The 21,947-nt window shown below is 36.7% G+C and overlaps 1 protein-coding gene across 1 annotated transcript in view; it reads right to left on the reverse strand.

The window, feature by feature from the left end:
• LOC139713591 (uncharacterized) overlaps positions 1-21,947 on the reverse strand; it is a 76,514-nt gene that overhangs the window by 21,228 nt on the left and 33,339 nt on the right. The window contains exon 5 of the mRNA XM_071625299.1: positions 406-488. Coding sequence (XP_071481400.1) covers positions 406-488 — 83 coding nt within the window. The remainder of the gene's footprint in view (positions 1-405; positions 489-21,947) is intronic.

Raw genomic sequence — 21,947 nt, forward strand, 5'->3', positions numbered from 1 at the left:
AACGGAATCAAAATCGGGTTAGAAATGGCGAAGGAGTAGCATTTTGAAGCAAAATGTACAATATAGGTCAAAGGTCAAGGTCAAAGGTCACAATTGAAATTCTGTATAGAAGTTTCAAAGCTCCCATGTAGTGCTATCATATAAAGCAAACAGAATCAAAATCGGGTTAGAAATGGCGAAGGAGTAGCATTTTGAACATTTTGATCACACACGGACGGACACACGGACGGACGCACGGACGGACACACACACGTACGGAGCCCGTTTCATAGTCCCCTGCTCGAACTCGTTCGGCGGGGACAATAAGTTTTGATGAAAGAAGAAAGACCGGCCAATACGATGTACCATTGGTCTTGTGACATAGGCTTATTCGCAGTTTTCTATCAAAGAGGATGCAAACTATACCTTGAGATGACTCCGCATCATCATAGATCTCATCAAAGCCTCCCTCTTCTCCCGCATCCTCTTCATCAGAATCCATCGGCCGACTGGTGAGAGAAAGAGAGAAAAGAGAGATAATGAACACAAGGTATGAATAAAAACCTATGACATCAGGTGTTCAGAAATTAGAAGAAAAAAAAAATGGAAACTTTGCTAAACATTCAAATAAAGCTTTTGATAAATGGGTAGAAATCAGGAGGAGTTATTTGTTTTCAAAAATGATACTTTCATTTGTGTGTGAACGGGCCTCTTGTTGCAGTTTTGTTTCCGATGTGTGTGTGTGTGAGTGTGAGTATGTGTGTGTGTGTGTGTGTATGTGTGTGTGTGTTGGGGTAGGGGGTGGGGGAGAGGTCTATGTATGACATCATTGCAGACATACACTGTAGTCCAGACATTGTCTACATTTTGCTGTGTCATCAAAACAAGGCCAATGTAAACAAAAGTAACAGCATTAACTCTATCAGGTCTTTGAAGAAGGGAACTTTAAATATGAAACCAAGGTAGTCCAATGTTGTTATGATACTTTGTTGGGGGGGGGGGGGGAGCAAATGAGGGCAACAGGCAGAGGAGGTTCATCTTTTAAATAGCATTCCCATGAATATATATATATACATGAGGAAAGCGACTTCTCTTTTTTTTTGAGAGAGAGAGAGAATATATGGTAATCTATTCCTGTCAATTAAAATCTATTGAAATCAAATCAATAAAAGAAATGTCAGATGGAATGAGAACGATCTTCTATAGGAGGAAGACAGGGGATTGAGGGGAAGATGCATAAATCCTGATGTAGCTTGCAACAGGAACAAACAAATCAATTCCATCTCCCAGCGGCACGAAAAGGACTCATGTAGAAGAGGAATCGGGCAGCTGCAAACCAACAAAAAAACAAAACAAAAACAAAACAAAAACGAAATAAAAAACCAAAATAAGAGCATTGGTGTTTCATGTCATTCTGAACTATAAAGAAAGTTTGTTTGTTTATTTTTTTACCCCTGGAAAAAAAGGGGAGTTGTTGCATGACTTTTCACACTGGTCTTATAAAAATTATGCTCCCAAGCTTTTGGGGGGTAGAAATGGTTTCTGCAGTATTATGTTCTGCACTTCCACCACAAAGAACACAACATGCACACAACCTCGTGGCCCCCCCCCCCCCAAAAAAAAAAAAAAAAGAAAAGGAAGGGGAAAAAAATGAATAAAAGGCAGGGAATTTCAATGGCTAGTAACCCTGAGATTTTTCCACACTCACATTTGTTGGGTTTTTTTCCCGCCAGTACAAATGGCAGATTTGTAAAAAGGAGAAGATAGTGGGAGAAAACAGTTTTTTCCCCATCAAAATTGGGGCTTTCCCAATGTTTAAAGTTGACATGAACTGTGTGCCACGGTGTAAATCCCCTGTGTGCCACGGTATTCTGAGACTACAATGCATGGGTGCTTTCTGAAAAAAAAAAATCAAAGCCACATAGCTTTCCATAGAAGTGTTTTTGCTATAAATGCACAGCAAAGTTGCAAAGAAAATTGCATGCTTTACTCTAATGCAAATACTATGACAAAGAGCTGTATAGAAACTATGATGCTTTTAATATACTGTGGTACCTCGGGATTCATTGATCGGTTTGTCCATGATTGTCTACTTGAGCAAAATATGCAATGTTGACAAGCTGTTGACTGATTTGGGAGAACATGGCACACACAGAATTCACTGCAAGAGTAAGCAAGAAGGAAATATGTGACCAGCCAAAACAAACAGATCCTAAAGCTTCTGACAGCTGAGCCAAGAAAATCAAGTTTGAAGTCGGATCATGATAATCAGTCAAAACAATCAGATTTCTGTTATTGCCATAATTTTGTCTTCTAATGTATCGTCTATAATCATCTGCCAAAATTTTGAAACAAAACAATCAGTGGAAAGGCAAGAAATTAGCATTTTTCTGGGCCATGATTTCTCGAATTTCAACGGAACAGAAACGTGTCCGAAGATTTGGATTTAGCACTGCAGCTACAGCTGTAGACTCCACCCCTAGCGACGAAATCTTATTGGTCAGTGCATAGCATTGTGGTTACTGATTGGTCGTGCGTAGGCCGCTGGCGATATGCTTGAATGAACATAGCAGAGGTTGCTAGGAGCTATACCTTATTGTCAAGAGATGAAAACTGTCTTGTCTCCCCTTGATCATGATAGCGTCAGCAGGAAAATTTGAGGGCAGTTTTCTCGAAATACTAATTTCCTAAACCACTCGATACGTGCTAATAAAATCATAGATATCTCCGCAACAGAATACATTTATGAGTCATGTTATATATGAAATTAAAGTGGGAGAGTATATGAATAATGTCATGTCATTTTCAGAAAATCGTCCACCTCCAACTTTCGGATCCTTTAATTGTAGCGGGTCACATATGATGAGAGAGCTTTCATGGAACTCTTATCTATTACAGACACTGAAAGAATATTCTTCTTAATTGACTTTAATACCCAATGTGTTACTCACATAGAAACATAACTGTTGACAGTACTTCATTTGCAATGCCAACCTCACCTGATCATTTAGTTTGTGTAAGTATAGATAAATATACCGCATTCCTTCCCCTCGATTTGTAAGTTTCAATCGCTCACTCACAATGAATGTGTATAGTTATTATCTCTCAACGTAATATGTTCATAACCAAAAGTTATCCCACTGCTCCATAGCAAATTGAACTTTTGTTCAACTATCAATAACCTCATTGTCAACAAAAAGGTGGACTATGAGCTAGATCACAACCCCGCCAAATAAGCCTGGCAAATCCAATCTTTGTTTAGTATCTATTCAAAACAGATCAGAGCAAATGGCACGCCCGGCAAATCTGGTTTCTATTCGGAATTTACTTCTTTTTTCAACCATAACCCACCCTAGTCAGCACTTGACCCAACAGATTTGATAATCCTTTGATGCATACATTATAGGACGCTACTTTAGGTTGAGATTGTGGAGCAGTGTTAATGTGTCACATTTATTATTCTCCTATATGCAAGATAAATCATCAAATCTTTATGAATACCACTGTTCAATGTTCATTTTTCTTCACACCACTTGTGTCCTTATCACAGAAAGCACTTTAATCATCAAACCCAGTGCGGCATACATGTTTATTAACAGTAGCTGATAATCTAGAGACCATTTACATGGTAGACATTGTACTAAATTAACGCCTTCATAACTGTTCTATTCACAGCACATCCAGTTGTTCACGATTTATGAACAATATTGCTCTAATTAATTTGATGAAATTATGGACATGGAATGAAAATCCTCTCCATACTCATGAAGACTAATAAATTGAGTAACAAATGAAAAAAAAAGAGTAAGAACATTTTCTAGAGATCAGAATCTGTATAAGCTGTTATTTTTGCGTACAAATATTTTCGTAAATGAGGAGGTCACAGACATTTTTGTGAGATGTTGTTTTCGCAAATTGACACCAACACTTACGTAAATGCACTATCAACCTAGCACCTGGCAACATTTGCGCGCGTTGCTTAAGTGGCAATCCAACTGTGATTTGCGAAGGTTGCAAAAATTAAACCCTCGTGTAAATAACAGCTTATACAGCACAGAGTATACATACACGTACAATGACACATGCACATACATTCACTTTAAATCTGTAATAATTTCAATGCTACTGTATGCTATCAAGTCATTTTGAGTGCATAGGGACATATGCATTATGTGTTATGTGCTATATAAGCACTGTTAATTATCATTATATTCCACATACTAAGAATGTTGTAATAGGATTGGTCCAGAACTGATCACGTGATGAAGCGTAGTTTTGCCCATCAAATCACCTGAGAAGAAAAGTTCGTTACACTCTATGTTGATAGTCCCTTTTGTTTCGCTGATCTCCACACAGTCCACATAGTCCTAACGCAAGATGAGTATGCACGAAATAAACGTGCGTTGCACTGTGGACTATCATGTGACCTAGGTCACTTGATAGTACACAGTGCAACGCACTTTTACTTCGGTGCCGCGCGGTGCGCGCAGCAACTTCACGTAGCCTAAGCCCTAAGGATACCTAAAGACAGCTAAAACGATTTCAGATGTGGAATAAAATGGGAATTTCTAGGACCCTAGATGTGGAATATAAAGCAAATAATCAACTTTTAGTTTCAGGCAATGAGACAAACTATCACTTCCTCGGCGATCTGAATATGTACGCTATCTTTCCTCAGCTGCGCTTCGGAAAGATAGCTACATCCAGATCGCCTCGGAAGTGATAGTTTGTCCCATCACCTTCACCAACGTTGATTATTTGCTTATTATTTACATTTAGACCCATCAGGGCACTTTTCACAGAAGAAACTGCTAAAAAATCTAGATATCTGCATCCAATCATCTGATTATTGACTCAAGAGTGGCTAATAATGCATCAGGCTATTCTGACTGAATGCCTCCATTAACCCATTACTTCCCAAGATGCCGTGGACCATGTGCTGAGCCTATGTGGACTTCATAGTCTGGCAGGGAATGAGTTAACTGACATGATCTCCTTTTATCCTGATAAGACTACTAAACTATTCTAGTTGTCGATACAAAATCTGATATCCTCATCTTGTCAGACAGCCCCCATCCACAAGACATCCTTCCATTTAACCCTTTAAGTACTGCAATGAGTTACTTTTGCTGCAGACATAAGAAAATTGTATCACTAAGTTGGCAACATGGAGTACTACAACATATCTGGTTTTGACACCAGAGAAAGTTTAGATGGAACTGGCTGAATTCATTAAATATGTACAAAATTAAGTAAAGTAAGATAATGCCAATTTTATACAGAATAGGAATGGTCACCTTTTAAATTATGTTGCCAATTTTAGGATCTGGTACAAGTGATGAAATTTTGAGGCATTTGATAATTCTGTAACCAAAATATAATACTAACTGGTATCACCAAATCACTGCTCCAATGAAAGACAAGTGCTGTTTCTGTTTTTCATTCGAAAGCACTAGCAATTTATGAAAAAAAAATATAAAATTTGTTGGCCTTATATCACAAAAATATAATTGGTGGCACTAAATGAGTAAAGAATGGCATAATTACCTCCATGTAATCTTCATAGTAAAGGTTTACATCAGTGACATACAAGTCAAAGTATAAGGTGATTCTTTATGAACAGACACTCTTGCAGATTTCTTTGCATTTGCTTTTCACTTTTCGAAGATGTTAATAGAGAAAAAGTGTAAGTGTACCGACTTTCTTGCACGGCACTGACAGTATCCTACAGTTCAGTGTCGATTTGACTCACAGGGTGACTCTACCAGCAACGATTTATGGTGCCATGTGCCACCATTTTTCATACACTGACCTTCAGGTGATCTGCATTGCCATGGCAACAAGAACAAAAGAAAAAGGAAGAATAAACAAGGATGCATTCAAGCTATCATATGTCTGCTGCCAATTGCCTGAAAGCGATGTGACATCATGTCAGGCTTTCACAATGTCTTTTAAGCTCGGGTTATTAAAGAACACTATATCCAAATAGAATGGAAGAATAAAGAATTTTGTGATACTGGAAATAAAATCTGAATTGAAATGAATTAAAAAAAGAATGTTCATATCTTATAAAAGTTGTCATCGATGGTCTTTTCTTATTAAAGAATTATACATCTTCAAGATGTTTACAAGGCATTGACAGTTCCAAGTTATGTTTGATACCAAAATCTTCAGAGGAAAAGTCTATCTATATGATGTATAAAGATTAGTTCAGAAGACTGCTAAAGAGAGTGAGAGATCAAGAAGTAGATGTAGACTGAGAGACAATTCTGTTAGAATATGATGACTGAAAGAGAGCTGTGATGCTGGGAAAGTTGATACTGAATGCATCCTTCTTTTATTTTTACATGAATTTAGAAATTTTACAAATGTTGCATTTGAGTTGATATTGCACAGCCATACACATTAAAGGGACTGTACAGTTCTGGTCGAGGTGAGGATTTAGCTTTTAACGTTTTGCGAGATATTCAGAAACCATTCTATGAGATGTCAAAGAGCATGCAATTCTAAGGGGAATCAAAAGTTTATTTGATGAAAATCGGTTTTGAAATGGCTGAGATATCCAAAAACAAGGTGGAACAAAGAGATCCTAATAAAAGGCATGGCCTGTCGCCTTTTATTATCATCACTTTTTTTTGGATATCTCAGCCATTTGAAAACCAATTTTCATCAAATAAACATTGAATCCTTCTTAAAAGTACATGCTTTTTCATATTTCATAAGAGGTTTCTCATTATCTCACTTAGGAATGTTATAAACCTGAATCCCTACCTCAACCACTACTATACAGTCCCTTTATGCTGCTGCATAGCTACAGCAACATACTCTGAAATGAAGTCCACATGTTGACCAAAAAAAAAAGTGAAAGGGGGATGTACAAATACCAACATACGTTCAAGTTTTTAATTTAGAAGAAATATATATCCAAAGTTATGAGCATGTACCGTGTATCATAACTTTCTCTCATTTTTCACATAAATTATGTGATATTTGGTTGCTTTTCTGGCCTTTTTTCATTTCAAAATACACTCAGTTCATTTGCACTGACCTTAGGAAGCTTAACACATTAGTTTTTTTTTTTTTTTTTTTTTTAAAGATGCAGCTCATCAAAGCAAGTCAGAGGAATATATCACTTCTTGACAATAAAATGACTGGCCCATTATTGCCAATGAAAATGTCACCTCTAAATCATGGCGACAAGACTTGCCCCAAACATGATAGTGAAGATTATTCAGAGGCGATATAATCAAAGGCTTGAGTGAATTAAAACAGTCCTTGACGGTATGCACAATACCACTCATGATTACCACGCTATCAAAACAAAGAATCAAACCAGGTATTGTGTAATAACAGGATACTACGTGTACACCAGTAGGTCATAGCCATTAAAAAAAAATAACAAGTGCAGTACAGTGGACTTTGATTGCAGTGCATTGTTCACCTATAAGATATGGTCGGTATAAACACGCGATACTTCCTCAATTTTAAAAAAGCAGGAAACTTGCAAAGTGTGTTTTTTCACAGATTTTTTTTTTCCCTTGGGGTAGGGGTGGGGGTGGGGGTGCTTTATGCACTAGATAGGATTTTTCTCTAGTTTCATTTTTGTGTGCTCATACAGCAGTATGTGCAGTATACAAGCTACAGCTATGGTGCCAAAAGCAGGGCTGCACACTAACCCATTTTTTTCTACTGGTCCAACCTGTCTGTTGGACCAGTATGTACCCAGTTTTTTTAATTTTTTACTGGTCCATTCCTGAAAAAGTGACTGGTCCGACAGTGATTTTTACTGGTTCTGGATCGACCATCAGACAAGTGCCAGTGTGCAGCATTGCCACAAGACAGTGACTCACAAGAACAAATCACCAAATAATGTGGATTCAACACAAACACTAGCTGTCATTCAGGATCATAATGTCTTTTTACATATAATCAATCATAAAAGTGTCTCTGGGTAATTAACTTGACTTCAATGCATAACATACCTTTAAAGGTTGAAACCCAACACTCACAGCACTGTCTCAGTCATACATACTTGTACATAATGAATCTTATTGATCTACTGCGAGCAAAAATGGATTAAAAGTCCAAAACAAAGCTCTACCCTTCATCTAGCATTCACAACACTGTGATTGGCTGCTGAGATCTGTTACGTTGTCATCACTAAGAAAAATATAAATCCTTTCTGTGCCACAGACTTTGGGAAGTGTGTATGACACCATGGGGTTTTCTGTGTCATCAAGTGCTCAAAGCGTACAAAGGGTTAATCAACATATACATAATATAAATATATATTATACATACATACATGTAATTTTCAACTGATGAACAAGTTACAACCAACAACAAAAACAACAATAACAACAACAACAATAACAAGACCAACAAAATGGTGCAATATTACTTTCATTTTGTGCCAAACATTTCATGTTCAGGATTAAGTTTACGCTATACGATTGAATGAAGCAGTTGTGCTGCAATAAAGCATCTCTTCCATGTGCTACAGGCAACAGTCATTAACCCATAACAAATTAGATACAGTACTTCTGTATCAAATGGCATCACCAATTCAGAAATATCCTATTCATAATTTTATCACAGATAATTTTTCACAAGACCTAAACAGTCTGCATGTCGAACAACTGTTCATGAGCTGATTTTGTGCAGCATTGCGGTGGCGAAGTTGGAAGAGTACATTATTGCCGAAGCTTTTCAAGGTTGGTGTATAAAAACCACAAAAACACCTCCGGTACATCCGCAATGAGGACAATATTCAATGAAAAAAAAAAGCCTCACTATCTTTGCATTAACTTAAGCCAATAGAGTAGTGTTCACAAGAAGCACACATATTCTTATTTAAAGAGAAAAGTTTTGGAACTGCAAATTTTCACATGTTTTCTCAAATCAGTGACATTGGTCCAAAACCACACATGTACTTATCAGATGGTATCACTTTACTTTATCCTGTAATAACATGTCACATTAAATAACATTTGTAATTCAAGACGACTATTTTTCTTCTTCTTTTGCTCATTATCACCTTCCATTATTTAATCACTTTATATCATTATCACAGTTTTTTTCCTTGCTTTTTAATACGTCATTTCGATTATAAATAAATCTGATGATTATCAAAAAGAACACTTAATCATTTCAACTCATATTACAGATGAGTCCCACATGCATATTATACAACAGAGTACACCCATACTTGAAGTTTTAAATGCACATATTAAGTTTAATAGATAATATTTGAAACAAAGTTGACTTTTAATAGCGTATCAATTACTGTATCATTAAGTTATTTTTCAGCCGTAACAACATCACTTATCAAATTCTTGATTCTCCACTTCCTTGTAATATGCACTTTCCCCACGCACCATCTCACTCAATAAACCGCTTATCCACGTTCCAAAGCTATTGCCAATTTAAGGATAATGCTCTAGACTCCACAAAACACTCAACAGCCAATCAAATTCGATATTTTGTTCAGAAACATTGCTCAAGGACGAACATAGACAGTTAGAATCAAAGACAGGCTTCGCTACTGATTCAAAGTTTTTGAACTTTTTGCCCCACTATCGTAAAGTCATGCATTAATCACTACCAAAAGAGACTGCCTTCGATACACAACATGTATGTGAAGTTGTCATGACTCGATGCTCAAGAACCATGGCGAGGGCAGGAGTTATGGCTGGTTTCCCTGAAAGAATTAAAGGGAAACTGAACTAAAATGTTCTGGCTGAATGTAATTAGAAGAGTAAAGTAAACACACCTGTATAATAAAAACAGCACATGTTCCATCAAACAAAAACAAAAACAACAACCAAACAGGGTCATGGTATTCATAAAGTCTGTCACATTTTTGTGAAATACTTTAATTACTTTCAATCACTAAATCCAAACTAGAGATTGTAATTTGTCATCACTGACAAATTAAGGTGATCCGATTTTTTTTATCAATGATTCGAGTCCTGATACTGCAAAGTCTCAGCTACAACATATCAAAATCTGAGAGAAATTCACCGAAGCATAAGTAAGATAGTGCTCGATAAAGAGAGTCATGTCAATTTTCACATCTAAAAAATTCCCTCCCATAGAGATAACACGTCATAGCGAACATAGAAAAAGAAGTACATATGACCTTTGACCCCACTTTGCACAGACAAGATGGCATCTGAGCAAAAAGTGGTTATTTTATGAAATGATCCCTGTAACATGGATTTTACGTGTGCAAAATATGGGAAAGATAGGTCATGTATTCACCAAGATACAGGATGAAACATTTATGACCTTTGACCCTAATTTACATACCCAAGATGGCGTCTGATCAAGTAGTTGTTATTTTATGAAATAATGTTCGTGACATGAACTAAACATGTGCAAAATATGGTGGTGATAGGGTATGTTTTTCTTGAGTTATTGCACATAAAGTTGCAAAAAGAAAGGAATATCTCAATACATCGAAGATAAACTTTAATTTCAACCAAGTTTTTTCACGTGATCCCGACAACGTATGAAAAAACAAAGGGCACACTTACGATAGCCCTACGTCTCAGCTACAACATATTAAAACCTTAGAGAAATTCACTAAAGCATAAGTGAGCTAGTGCTCGATAAAGATAGTCATGTCAATTTTCATTTCCATAAAAATTGCACTCCCATAGAGATTACACGTAAACTGGTCAAATTTGACAAGGTTACCTTCAATCCATTTTTTCGAGGTGATGTCGTCATCTAATGAAAATTGTGTATTTAATTTATGAAAGAGCATTTCATAAGCTACAACATATTGAAATTTGGGTGAAAATTGGCAAAGGATAAGTGAGATACGCTCGAGTAAACTTGAAATTTGATGACGTCATTTTGAAAATTTACTTTTTTTACTTTATTAAGAAATTTGATATCTTTTAATCATTTTTTCAGCATCGCCAACCCATGAAATGACATATACAACTCATCAGCTTTCAGAATATGTAAAGGAAATGGGGGGTCACCGTCCATCCTGACGAGTAAAATCGGATTTAAGATTTGCGGTTTTTTGGCATAGTTGCACTGTCTATCGCCATTGACGCGCGCGCGGAATTTCAACTTTGACGGGCCCGTATGACGTCATATTGAGTCGGATTGACTTGAAACTTGGTAGAAATATTCCTTCACATTTCAGACATCTGATCACAGTGAAAAAAATGGGAAATTTCTATTGCATATGAGCTGTGCGTGCGTATATGCGCGCGCGCGTACGCGTCCGTCCGATTTTTTCATTTTTTCAAAAAATGCTCTAAATGGTCTGAAACGTGTGCAAAAAAATTTTGGGCTTGATTGGAGCATACAAATATTTCAACGCGCGCGTACGCGCACGTTTTAAGAGAAAATATAAATTTTGACAATATGAATAGAATTCGCTTGACTTGAAATATATGTGACGTAAATTTCATTTAAAAATTCCATCCCATTAATGAGATATGATTGAGAATGTGTTTTCATATAATGACGTCATAGTGACGTCACGGTCAACTGATCACAATGATTTTACTTGATCTGTCGTCTTTGGGACACGATACATACATGGTATAAGTTTGAACTTGATAGGCATAGCACTTTCTGAGCTAACCTCTGCACAACTTTTGAGGAGAAATAAAGAAAGAAACAAAGAAAGAAGAACTAGAGATTGTAATTTGTCATCACTGACAAATTAAGGTGATCCGATTTTTTTTATCAATGATTCGAGTCCTGATACTGCAAAGTCTCAGCTACAACATATCAAAATCTGAGAGAAATTCACCGAAGCATAAGTAAGATAGTGCTCGATAAAGAGAGTCATGTCAATTTTCACATCTAAAAAATTCCCTCCCATAGAGATAACACGTCATAGCGAACATAGAAAAAGAAGTACATATGACCTTTGACCCCACTTTGCACAGACAAGATGGCATCTGAGCAAAAAGTGGTTATTTTATGAAATGATCCCTGTAACATGGATTTTACGTGTGCAAAATATGGGAAAGATAGGTCATGTATTCACCAAGATACAGGATGAAACATTTATGACCTTTGACCCTAATTTACATACCCAAGATGGCGTCTGATCAAGTAGTTGTTATTTTATGAAATAATGTTCGTGACATGAACTAAACATGTGCAAAATATGGTGGTGATAGGGTATGTTTTTCTTGAGTTATTGCACATAAAGTTGCAAAAAGAAAGGAATATCTCAATACATCGAAGATAAACTTTAATTTCAACCAAGTTTTTTCACGTGATCCCGACAACGTATGAAAAAACAAAGGGCACACTTACGATAGCCCTACGTCTCAGCTACAACATATTAAAACCTTAGAGAAATTCACTAAAGCATAAGTGAGCTAGTGCTCGATAAAGATAGTCATGTCAATTTTCATTTCCATAAAAATTGCACTCCCATAGAGATTACACGTAAACTGGTCAAATTTGACAAGGTTACCTTCAATCCATTTTTTCGAGGTGATGTCGTCATCTAATGAAAATTGTGTATTTAATTTATGAAAGAGCATTTCATAAGCTACAACATATTGAAATTTGGGTGAAAATTGGCAAAGGATAAGTGAGATACGCTCGAGTAAACTTGAAATTTGATGACGTCATTTTGAAAATTTACTTTTTTTACTTTATTAAGAAATTTGATATCTTTTAATCATTTTTTCAGCATCGCCAACCCATGAAATGACATATACAACTCATCAGCTTTCAGAATATGTAAAGGAAATGGGGGGTCACCGTCCATCCTGACGAGTAAAATCGGATTTAAGATTTGCGGTTTTTTGGCATAGTTGCACTGTCTATCGCCATTGACGCGCGCGCGGAATTTCAACTTTGACGGGCCCGTATGACGTCATATTGAGTCGGATTGACTTGAAACTTGGTAGAAATATTCCTTCACATTTCAGACATCTGATCACAGTGAAAAAAATGGGAAATTTCTATTGCATATGAGCTGTGCGTGCGTATATGCGCGCGCGCGTACGCGTCCGTCCGATTTTTTCATTTTTTCAAAAAATGCTCTAAATGGTCTGAAACGTGTGCAAAAAAATTTTGGGCTTGATTGGAGCATACAAATATTTCAACGCGCGCGTACGCGCACGTTTTAAGAGAAAATATAAATTTTGACAATATGAATAGAATTCGCTTGACTTGAAATATATGTGACGTAAATTTCATTTAAAAATTCCATCCCATTAATGAGATATGATTGAGAATGTGTTTTCATATAATGACGTCATAGTGACGTCACGGTCAACTGATCACAATGATTTTACTTGATCTGTCGTCTTTGGGACACGATACATACATGGTATAAGTTTGAACTTGATAGGCATAGCACTTTCTGAGCTAACCTCTGCACAACTTTTGAGGAGAAATAAAGAAAGAAACAAAGAAAGAAGAATAAAGAATCAGTACAGATACAGAAGGTGATCCGAGAGGATACTCGGATCACCTAATAAGACAAGGCAATGTTGCTATTATCATAATTCTCCTATTAAATTTTTCTTTATACTAGAGATATTACACAAATATTTTTGTCCGTAAGTCAGAAATAAGGCCTACCGTGTACATCCCTCCTCCCTTTGTGATATAATTGCTTTTAAATGTCTAAAACAATATGATGTAAAGGATGAAATTTCCCAATCACAAGGACAAGGGAAATTTAGTCAAGGTTCTCATACAAGTTTATGGAAGACTTGTGAAGGAATGACACAGTATCTCATCTAATTTTCATATGTATTGTAAAAGATATCACTTTTTTTCCAGAAACTTGCCACATTTAAATACCCAACAACTTTATGATTTCATACTTGCATTTCAGAAACTTCTAAATTCTGTCTGACGTACTGTACACTGTATAGGTCTAGGCTGATAGTTTACTTTAGGCGAATAAGAATTTCCTGACAATTTTGCGAGAGGTTTAATCCACAATCAATAAGAGTACAGCAACAGATAAAAACTAGATATATCGCTATGGCGACTGATATGCCTCCGCCATAATGCATGGTTCTCCTAATAGGTGTATAGTACAATGTCTTGACAATGTGTGATGACAGTTTCACACAATTGGCAAAATATTAAAATGACAGGTTTGACACAAATGTGCTGAATGTTCACTTTCCTAGAACTAGGTTCAATTGGATGAATGATTAAAATGTCAGAGTGCAGGTATTTGGGGAACTGATGATTTTTATTTGACTTTTGACCCTTTTATAAGTTTATGCATTAAGTAATTTTCAAGGTATTGAGAAAAAGTATAATTTCAGTATCAAATGGGAAAATAGCATTATCTAAACCTTTCGTTTGACCTTTGACCTCACAGTTCCACAGAGAATCACTGTTAGGTAGAACATGTATAAATATGTAAGTTTCATGATGATACCTTGATCTACATTCGAGATATGGAGGAAAAAGTGCAATTTAGCACTTTCACTTGACCTTTGACCTTTTGACCTTTGGGCAAGAAACTTCCCCAAAAATATATATTAGGTAATACATGCCATACATCAAGTTAAAAAAAAACACCCTTCAGGCATATTGCATTTTAAGGATAGTGATATTTTGAGGAGTTGACCTTGACCTTTGACCCCCTGACCTTTGACCCATGACCCCCAACTTCCCTAGATAATCACTGCCCATCGGTACAAGCATATATACTAAGTTCCATGAAGATACCTTGAACCATTTGCGAGATATGGAGAAAAACATGAAATTTCAATTTTTTTTTCACAAAATGACCTGTGACCTTTGACCTTTGACCCTGTGACCCTAAAATCCACACAAAGTATTATCCCCCAAGGATATACCCTCATACCAAGTTTGATGTAAAACCACCACACGGTTCTTGAGATATCGACAAAAACAAAACGGGACGGACGGACGTACGGACGGACGTACGGACGGACGTACGGACGTACGGACGTACGGACGGACGGACGGACGGACGACCCGAAAACATAATGCCTCCGGCCACTTCGTTGCGGAGGCATAAAAAACTGGGAAGGTGGGCCTCAACTTGATATGCCTATGAATTTACTGCATTATCATGCACTTTGTTCATATAATAAGTACTGCCTACCAGTACATGCATGCACACATATATTCATGTCAAGATGTTGTTAAATTTGTGAATAGCATCCAAATTGCCAAAATTTGTGAAAATACAAACCACTCAAAACATATGGCTATACAGTATTCTACTCTACGACTTTGGACAGGGAGTTTAGTTTTCCTTTAAGCTGTGCAGTGTGAATGCACCCTTGTCATGCCTATGAGTCATAACTTCCCAAACCTACATGAAGGATGAAATTTTGTTGAAAATTTCCAGCTTGGCCACTACACCCACAACTGTCTTTTTTCCCCCCTCTCTTTTCATTTGTTTTTCTTTGTAAATGGTAAATGTTTCAAGGCAGAAAGATGAAAAGAAAGAAACGGATTCCATGCCTCCGAGCAAATTCTGCAATGTCTGAGTCAAGCACAGATGGCTTTCTCACGTGAGCCTTCAGTCAAGCCAGTCTTCATTCTACCCCCGTTCATCATTAGCGTGCCTCGATGTCTTTGGATTACATTCAGCACAACATTAAAGGCTCAATGGTGCATTTACATCTGACCAAATTTGTCACGAGATGTTATAATTCTGCAACTGCGCATTACGATACACTGATCTCAAGATTTCCCTCCACTTCGTATTTGTAATCAAACTTTTGTCCAAAGTTGCCTCATAACACTTTTAGAAAATGGAATATTCATTACATATACCATAAGGGCACAGAAACACTGATCTCAAGATTTACCTCCAGTTTGTATTTCTAACCACACTTTTGTCCATAGTTGCCTAATAACACTTTTAGAAAATGGAATATTCATTACATTTACCGTACCTTATAAAAGAGCACAGACTTTACACAACTTTGACAAATGCAGATGTGGCTGCAGCTAGCTGCAGAGCTGTGGACTCATGATTTTCAGGTGCTGTACAACGTGAGCAGGCCTGCAGACACATAGTGCTAGTTCAAGACAAACTTTATGGAGATCACAACATATCATGTACAGTCAACCGAGGTTAGAATGTACAAATTGTGGAAAAACCGTCTCGGTTGATGAAGCAAAATTCAATCTAAGAATTTAGCATCATTATACTTTGGTCGATTTGCAATTTGTAAAGCTGTCATGTGTTATCACAAAGCATCGCAAAGCACAGCAGAATGTACAACATTGAATATCTCATACAAGTGCTGTGCATCCCCCCCAAAATTACAATGGTCTCCTCTAAATAGTGAGTCAATCCAAATGCGATTTCAGGGTATGAAATTATAACTTATTACCAACATCTTCCAGAAAACCCCATCCGATTTGCTTCTGTGATCAAAGAGAAATGAGGATTTTTGTAGAGCATGTCAGGCATCCCTTCCCTCCAAATTCTGTCCATTGTATTAAACACATTAATATGCAGTTCCAAGAGCATCCAAGTGCTAATCTTGGAAGGAACAGACCCATGACATGCTTTTATACAACGATCTACATTTCTCTGTGACTATGTAGGCCTACTTAACCAAATTGAATGGGGTTTTCTGCAAAATATAGGTAAGATGTTATATTTAAAGGCCCTGAAATAGCATTCACACAGTTTAATAATACTGGAAGCTATCAATGTCGTATTTCTTTTACATCAATTGTATTTTTTTTTTTTTTTTTGGGGGGGGGGGGCATACTCAAGACGCAGGAAGCCAAGCTTCTCAAAGATCACCTCCTGTGATTGGTTCCTGGCATCTTTTCCTGTATCCTCTCATACGATGTAATTATATTACCATATAAACAGGGCATGACATGTACACAAGACTATAATTTTTCTTTTAGTTTTAGGAAACAAGAAATGTTTTCATTCAACAGAAAAACAACAACAAACAAACAAACAAACAAAAAAGAAAAAAAAGATGGCATATCCAACCTATCTGGTAAAAATATTACTGACATGCCCTGTGGGTTCCTTTCAAATCTTTCCTGTAGATAAGTGTCAATGGTGCATCCTTAGTCACCCCACAATAAAGCTCTGTCAAACAAATGCTACCACAATTAACATGTATCATTAAAGGCAGTCATTACTTTGAAGTAATACCATTCTTCTGAATCAAATAAGAAAAATTATTATAAACTAAGAAAGCATGAACACCAACAAAGCACATGGCATATAACCTATAGTGCAGGCTAATTCGAGTTCATCATGAAGAAATAAATAATTTCCATAATTTCGTGCAGCACTTTGTTCTCATAGTTTATAAAATATAAGATCCAGTTGCCATGAATTGATGCAGAGAAAGTTCTACTAAAATGACATACACATACAGAAACAAGTATGAATATGTACTACAATTGTGTATATGCTTGACATTTCACAGTATTACTGTAATCATGAAATTATGTTATGATACATAAAAGCACTGCATTGCCATTCCAAGTTACCAAGACTTTGCTTACATTGAGTTGAGCGAGCGTTTTATATTGCTCTGCGTGGCAAGGCCAGTGCCTTTAAACACCCTCCTCCTGAAAATCTTAATTAATACCTCTCTTAGTCAGACTACCCTTGAATAGATCCCTTCAGGAAAAAGTAGCCCTTACTCCCTTGATAGCAAGCACATTTCCTACTCTTCTTTTGCAAAACTCTATCTGTAGGCACTGATTGATGTACCACCAGCTTATGTCTATAGAGTTAACTGTCAGAGTTTACTTCAAACTAAACTCCAAGCCATTGTTTGAATTAAATCAAATGACAGCATTTTGCTTATTTCGTTTCATGAACTTTTTTTCTGGTCGCTAAAAAGTATGCACAATTATATTCATTTCTCATTTTAACATGTATTTCTCAATTGATGCTAATTTTACAATTTTAAAATGCTAGCCAGATTAGTTACAAGTTCACTGAGTCTGAGTGTTGTGCTAATTGTTGAGTTCATGATGATTTCTTAAAATTAATAGTTTTCACCTTTAAGTTTATTCCTGAACCCTTTCACTGAAGTGTAATCCTTTTCTTAGTCAGGTTTAAAGGGTAAATGGCATTTCAAAGTAAGATATAATTCAACCTGCACAGAAAAAAATAGTCATAAGCATATACCAAGACATAACTATAGCTGCTGAAATTATGTAAATAATGACTTCCATAGTACTGCTTTTATAGAATGACAACTAACCTCATACAGGCATCACAATATTCAGAGAGACTGAAAAGTTGTAAATATTTTAGAGTAGATACACTTGTAACTCATATCAATCCAACACTCTTAAAGAAAAATAGGTTCAAATTTGTACCCTTATGGGTGCAACTTTCTACCTTTCAGACCATTGTTGACCTTTAAAGGTGCAACTTTGCACCTTTCTGGCCTGAAAGGTGCAAACTGTGGCACAGAAAAGGTGCTCCAAGTGTGACACTAGTAAAGGTGCAAAATTGGACCTATTTTGAAGCTTTTTAAAGAACTTGTTGGAAATTATGAATACTATTCTATCTGTAAGTCAGTTTTGGAAGTAAGCCTGCTCTCAATTCCGACATCTTAAAAATTCTTGTCTTAATCAAATTGATTAAACCCTCTATAAAGGAGAAGTGCGGCAATGCCTGGGAAAAGAGGTTGCAATTTTGAAAATGAAAAGATTTTTTCAAGTGCACCCGATTTTGGTCTGGATAGCAAAAGGCAATTTGACTCAATTTGTGAGACAACAGAGAGACAATTGATGTGAAAATGCATTATGTATACCATTAATGGAACATCCAAAACAGATGACAACATAATCACTCAGAATGCTTTGTGAAATGATGTGCACATTGCAAAAATGCAGAATGAGATATTCCTCAAATTTCTAAGCCACAGAAATTACACTTGTCGGTCTCACACATTGGAGTTGGAGATGGATGTATTAAATGGACTGATAGCAAAATATTCCTATCAAATTTCTATTGTTTACTAAAATTAGTCGGGATATAATGCTGAAGCACTATATGTGTTAACCTTCACTCAGAAGGGGCGAGTAGTAAAATACTAATATCAGCTAGCACACATCTCCACACTTTGGGCTTCACTGTTTATAGGTGAATAAATCTGAGGCTAATAGGTGTCAATGACTTTAAAATTATCAGTGCTCATGATGGCTAATACCGGGATATACCATTTCACTTGATGTATAGGGGTGAAAGTTGTGGGTCAAGGAGTGGATTAACCAGGGATTATCTGTGGTGGGTGTGGGTTTGGAACAGTTATAATTAAAACGCCTTACGATAGCAGGATTTATTGGATTGTACGACAGAGATTCAGCCGGTATAAGCCAACAACTTTGGCGATGACCACTAAGATGAGACTGAAGACAGTTGTCTTTCCAAGAGATAGGTTGCTCACAGTCATTATGCAGAACTTATCAGAAATAATTACAATTTCCCTTTTTGACAGCAGAATGCATTTCATAAATAGTGGATGGTGACATATTGGAAAATGAGAGAAATGAGAGAACACAGTAAGAAAATGACAACTGAGTCAACAGACGAATTTAAACAGGAAAAATTTAACTAACTATTACAGGCATGTGGTACAGAATTCTGTGTGCAAAGACACATATATAACACTACAATAGCATCATCGACAAACATCTCCCACTCACATGTTCTGACAAGTGTGATGTAATTTATACAAATAAACATCATGGTATTTTTGCCTTTAAACCAAACTTTATACTGTGAATGCAGACATATTCATGGTAAGTAGCTTTTCGGTAAATTGATTTTCACATATTTCACGCTACTTTTATAGATCTTCCTAATTGTCTCTGCACATTTTGAATGGGTTGACAATTGTGCAGCGTGAATTCAAGAACCCACAAATATGTTTTTGATCCACTCAATAAAATATCGACACTTACAGTATGTGAAATATACGATACATACCAAGTGACCACATCTTACTGTCACCAAAATGGATCACTATTCTTTCATGATCTGCAAGGATTATTATTTTTTTATCATCTCATCATTTCGTCAATTGAATGTTATATGCATTTTCTTTCTCTTTCTTACCAGAGTTTGAAAATACAAAATGATGAAAAGAGTCACAAAGTGTGAAAGAATCCATTTTTCACCCTTTAAACATGTGGTCAGCTTCATGACTAATGAAAAAAAGAAGAGAGCACTTTGGATACAATCGCAAATTACGTTTTGTGGCCTTGCATGGCGAAAACCACACCGAACAAAATATGACCTTTTTCCTGCAGTGTCTCATGCCCTGTACAGGTGGACAGACAATATTTACCTGACCACAATGCAGCACACTGGAATCTTCCCAAGAACTGTTACATCATATGCCAAATGATGGACACACCTTGGTTTGTACAACATTTGACCTGCATAATCATCACCCCCTAACAAAAATTACTATACTCTTAACTATCACTACTTCTACTACCACACACCACCACCAGTGGCGGATCCAGAGGGGGGCACAAGAGGTGCACGCCCCCCTTTATTTATCGTAAAACACAAAAGAAATAAAAAGAAAAAAATGAAATGAAACCCTGAAGTGGCACCAGATATATTAGTTGCGCGCCCCCTTTACAGAATTCCTGGATCCACCCCTGACCACTACTGATTATACAACTATATTGTACTACTACTACTACTGCTACTACAACTGTAACTACAATGTTGTACTACTACTACTACTACTACTACTACTACTACTACTACTGTAACTACAATGTACTACTACTACTACTACTACTACTACTACTACTACTACTACTGTAACTACAATGTACTACTACTACTACTACTACTACTACTACTACTACTACTACTATTACTACTACTACTACGACTACTACTTCTAGTTCTATATCTATAACAGGGTTCAACACTAACTTTCTTTCTTTGATGGCCATTTTGGGCCCCTAAAATGTTTAAATCTGAAATTTTGGTGGAAAAAAAATGTTGTGCATGAAATGAAAGCAAACATAACAACAAATCTTGCATCATAAATGCCTGATCTAGCTACTAAAAGATAAACCATTATGGGAGTTTGGTGGTCTGACATTAATTTGTAGTGGCTCCAGGTCACCACTACACTTGTATGTCATGCCCTATCTATACTACTACTATTCTATTATACTTACTGCCAGGATTTTTGTCCCAACTTTAAAAAGGAGCATCAGGGGGGTGTTTCATCAAGTTAGTCAGCGCTGACAAGTTGTCTGTCTCTGACAATTTCAGCAAAATCCTTGGTAGTGATTGGCTGAGATACTCTGGTCACTGACTGTTACTATGGCTATTGTCAGAGACTGACAACTTGTCAGCGCTGACTAACTTGATGAAACACCCCCCTGAACATGATCTGTATGCATGTATGCATGGAAAACAGGGAGTCTGGCATATTTTGAAAGCAACGAACAGCATAAAGTTCTGAAAACAATGTCTTTAGTTTATAATTGTTTTCAGGCAAATCTTTTATGCTGTTTGTTTTGCTCCCTTGCACTTTCAGAATCTTGTTTTGTGCAAAGGTTATTTTTAAAGTACTTTGAGTAAGGGTTGCGCAGTAAAGGCATCAGTTCTAAAAAAAAAAAAAGAAGCTTGTTAGAATTATTAGTCCGTTGGAAATAAATCCAAACTCAAACTCTGCAAGCCGGTGATTAAAGGTTATCGTTCCCTCCATGGAGGGAGTTCTCCCAATTAAATGTCCTGCGGCAAGACAGCAATGACGCGATCTGACAGCTAGAATGGCGTAGTACGTGAAGAGGGAGGAAGCCAGAGGGAGGCACATGACCAAGAGTGGTCGTTGATACGCCAGAGGTTGCCGTGCACAACGCGAGGCAATTCACCACACGCAAGGCAATTTCAGAGAGAAACATTCAACTCGGTCCCAAATTAAAGGCAGCACATAACCCCTTGTTTTCAAATTATTGCATTTTACATTTCAGATTGTTTT

Source organism: Diadema antillarum, unplaced genomic scaffold (genome assembly GCF_040938485.1).
Source record: "Diadema antillarum isolate AM-2024a unplaced genomic scaffold, OU_Dant_1.0 seq00002009_RagTag, whole genome shotgun sequence".
Taxonomy (NCBI): domain Eukaryota; kingdom Metazoa; phylum Echinodermata; class Echinoidea; order Diadematoida; family Diadematidae; genus Diadema; species Diadema antillarum.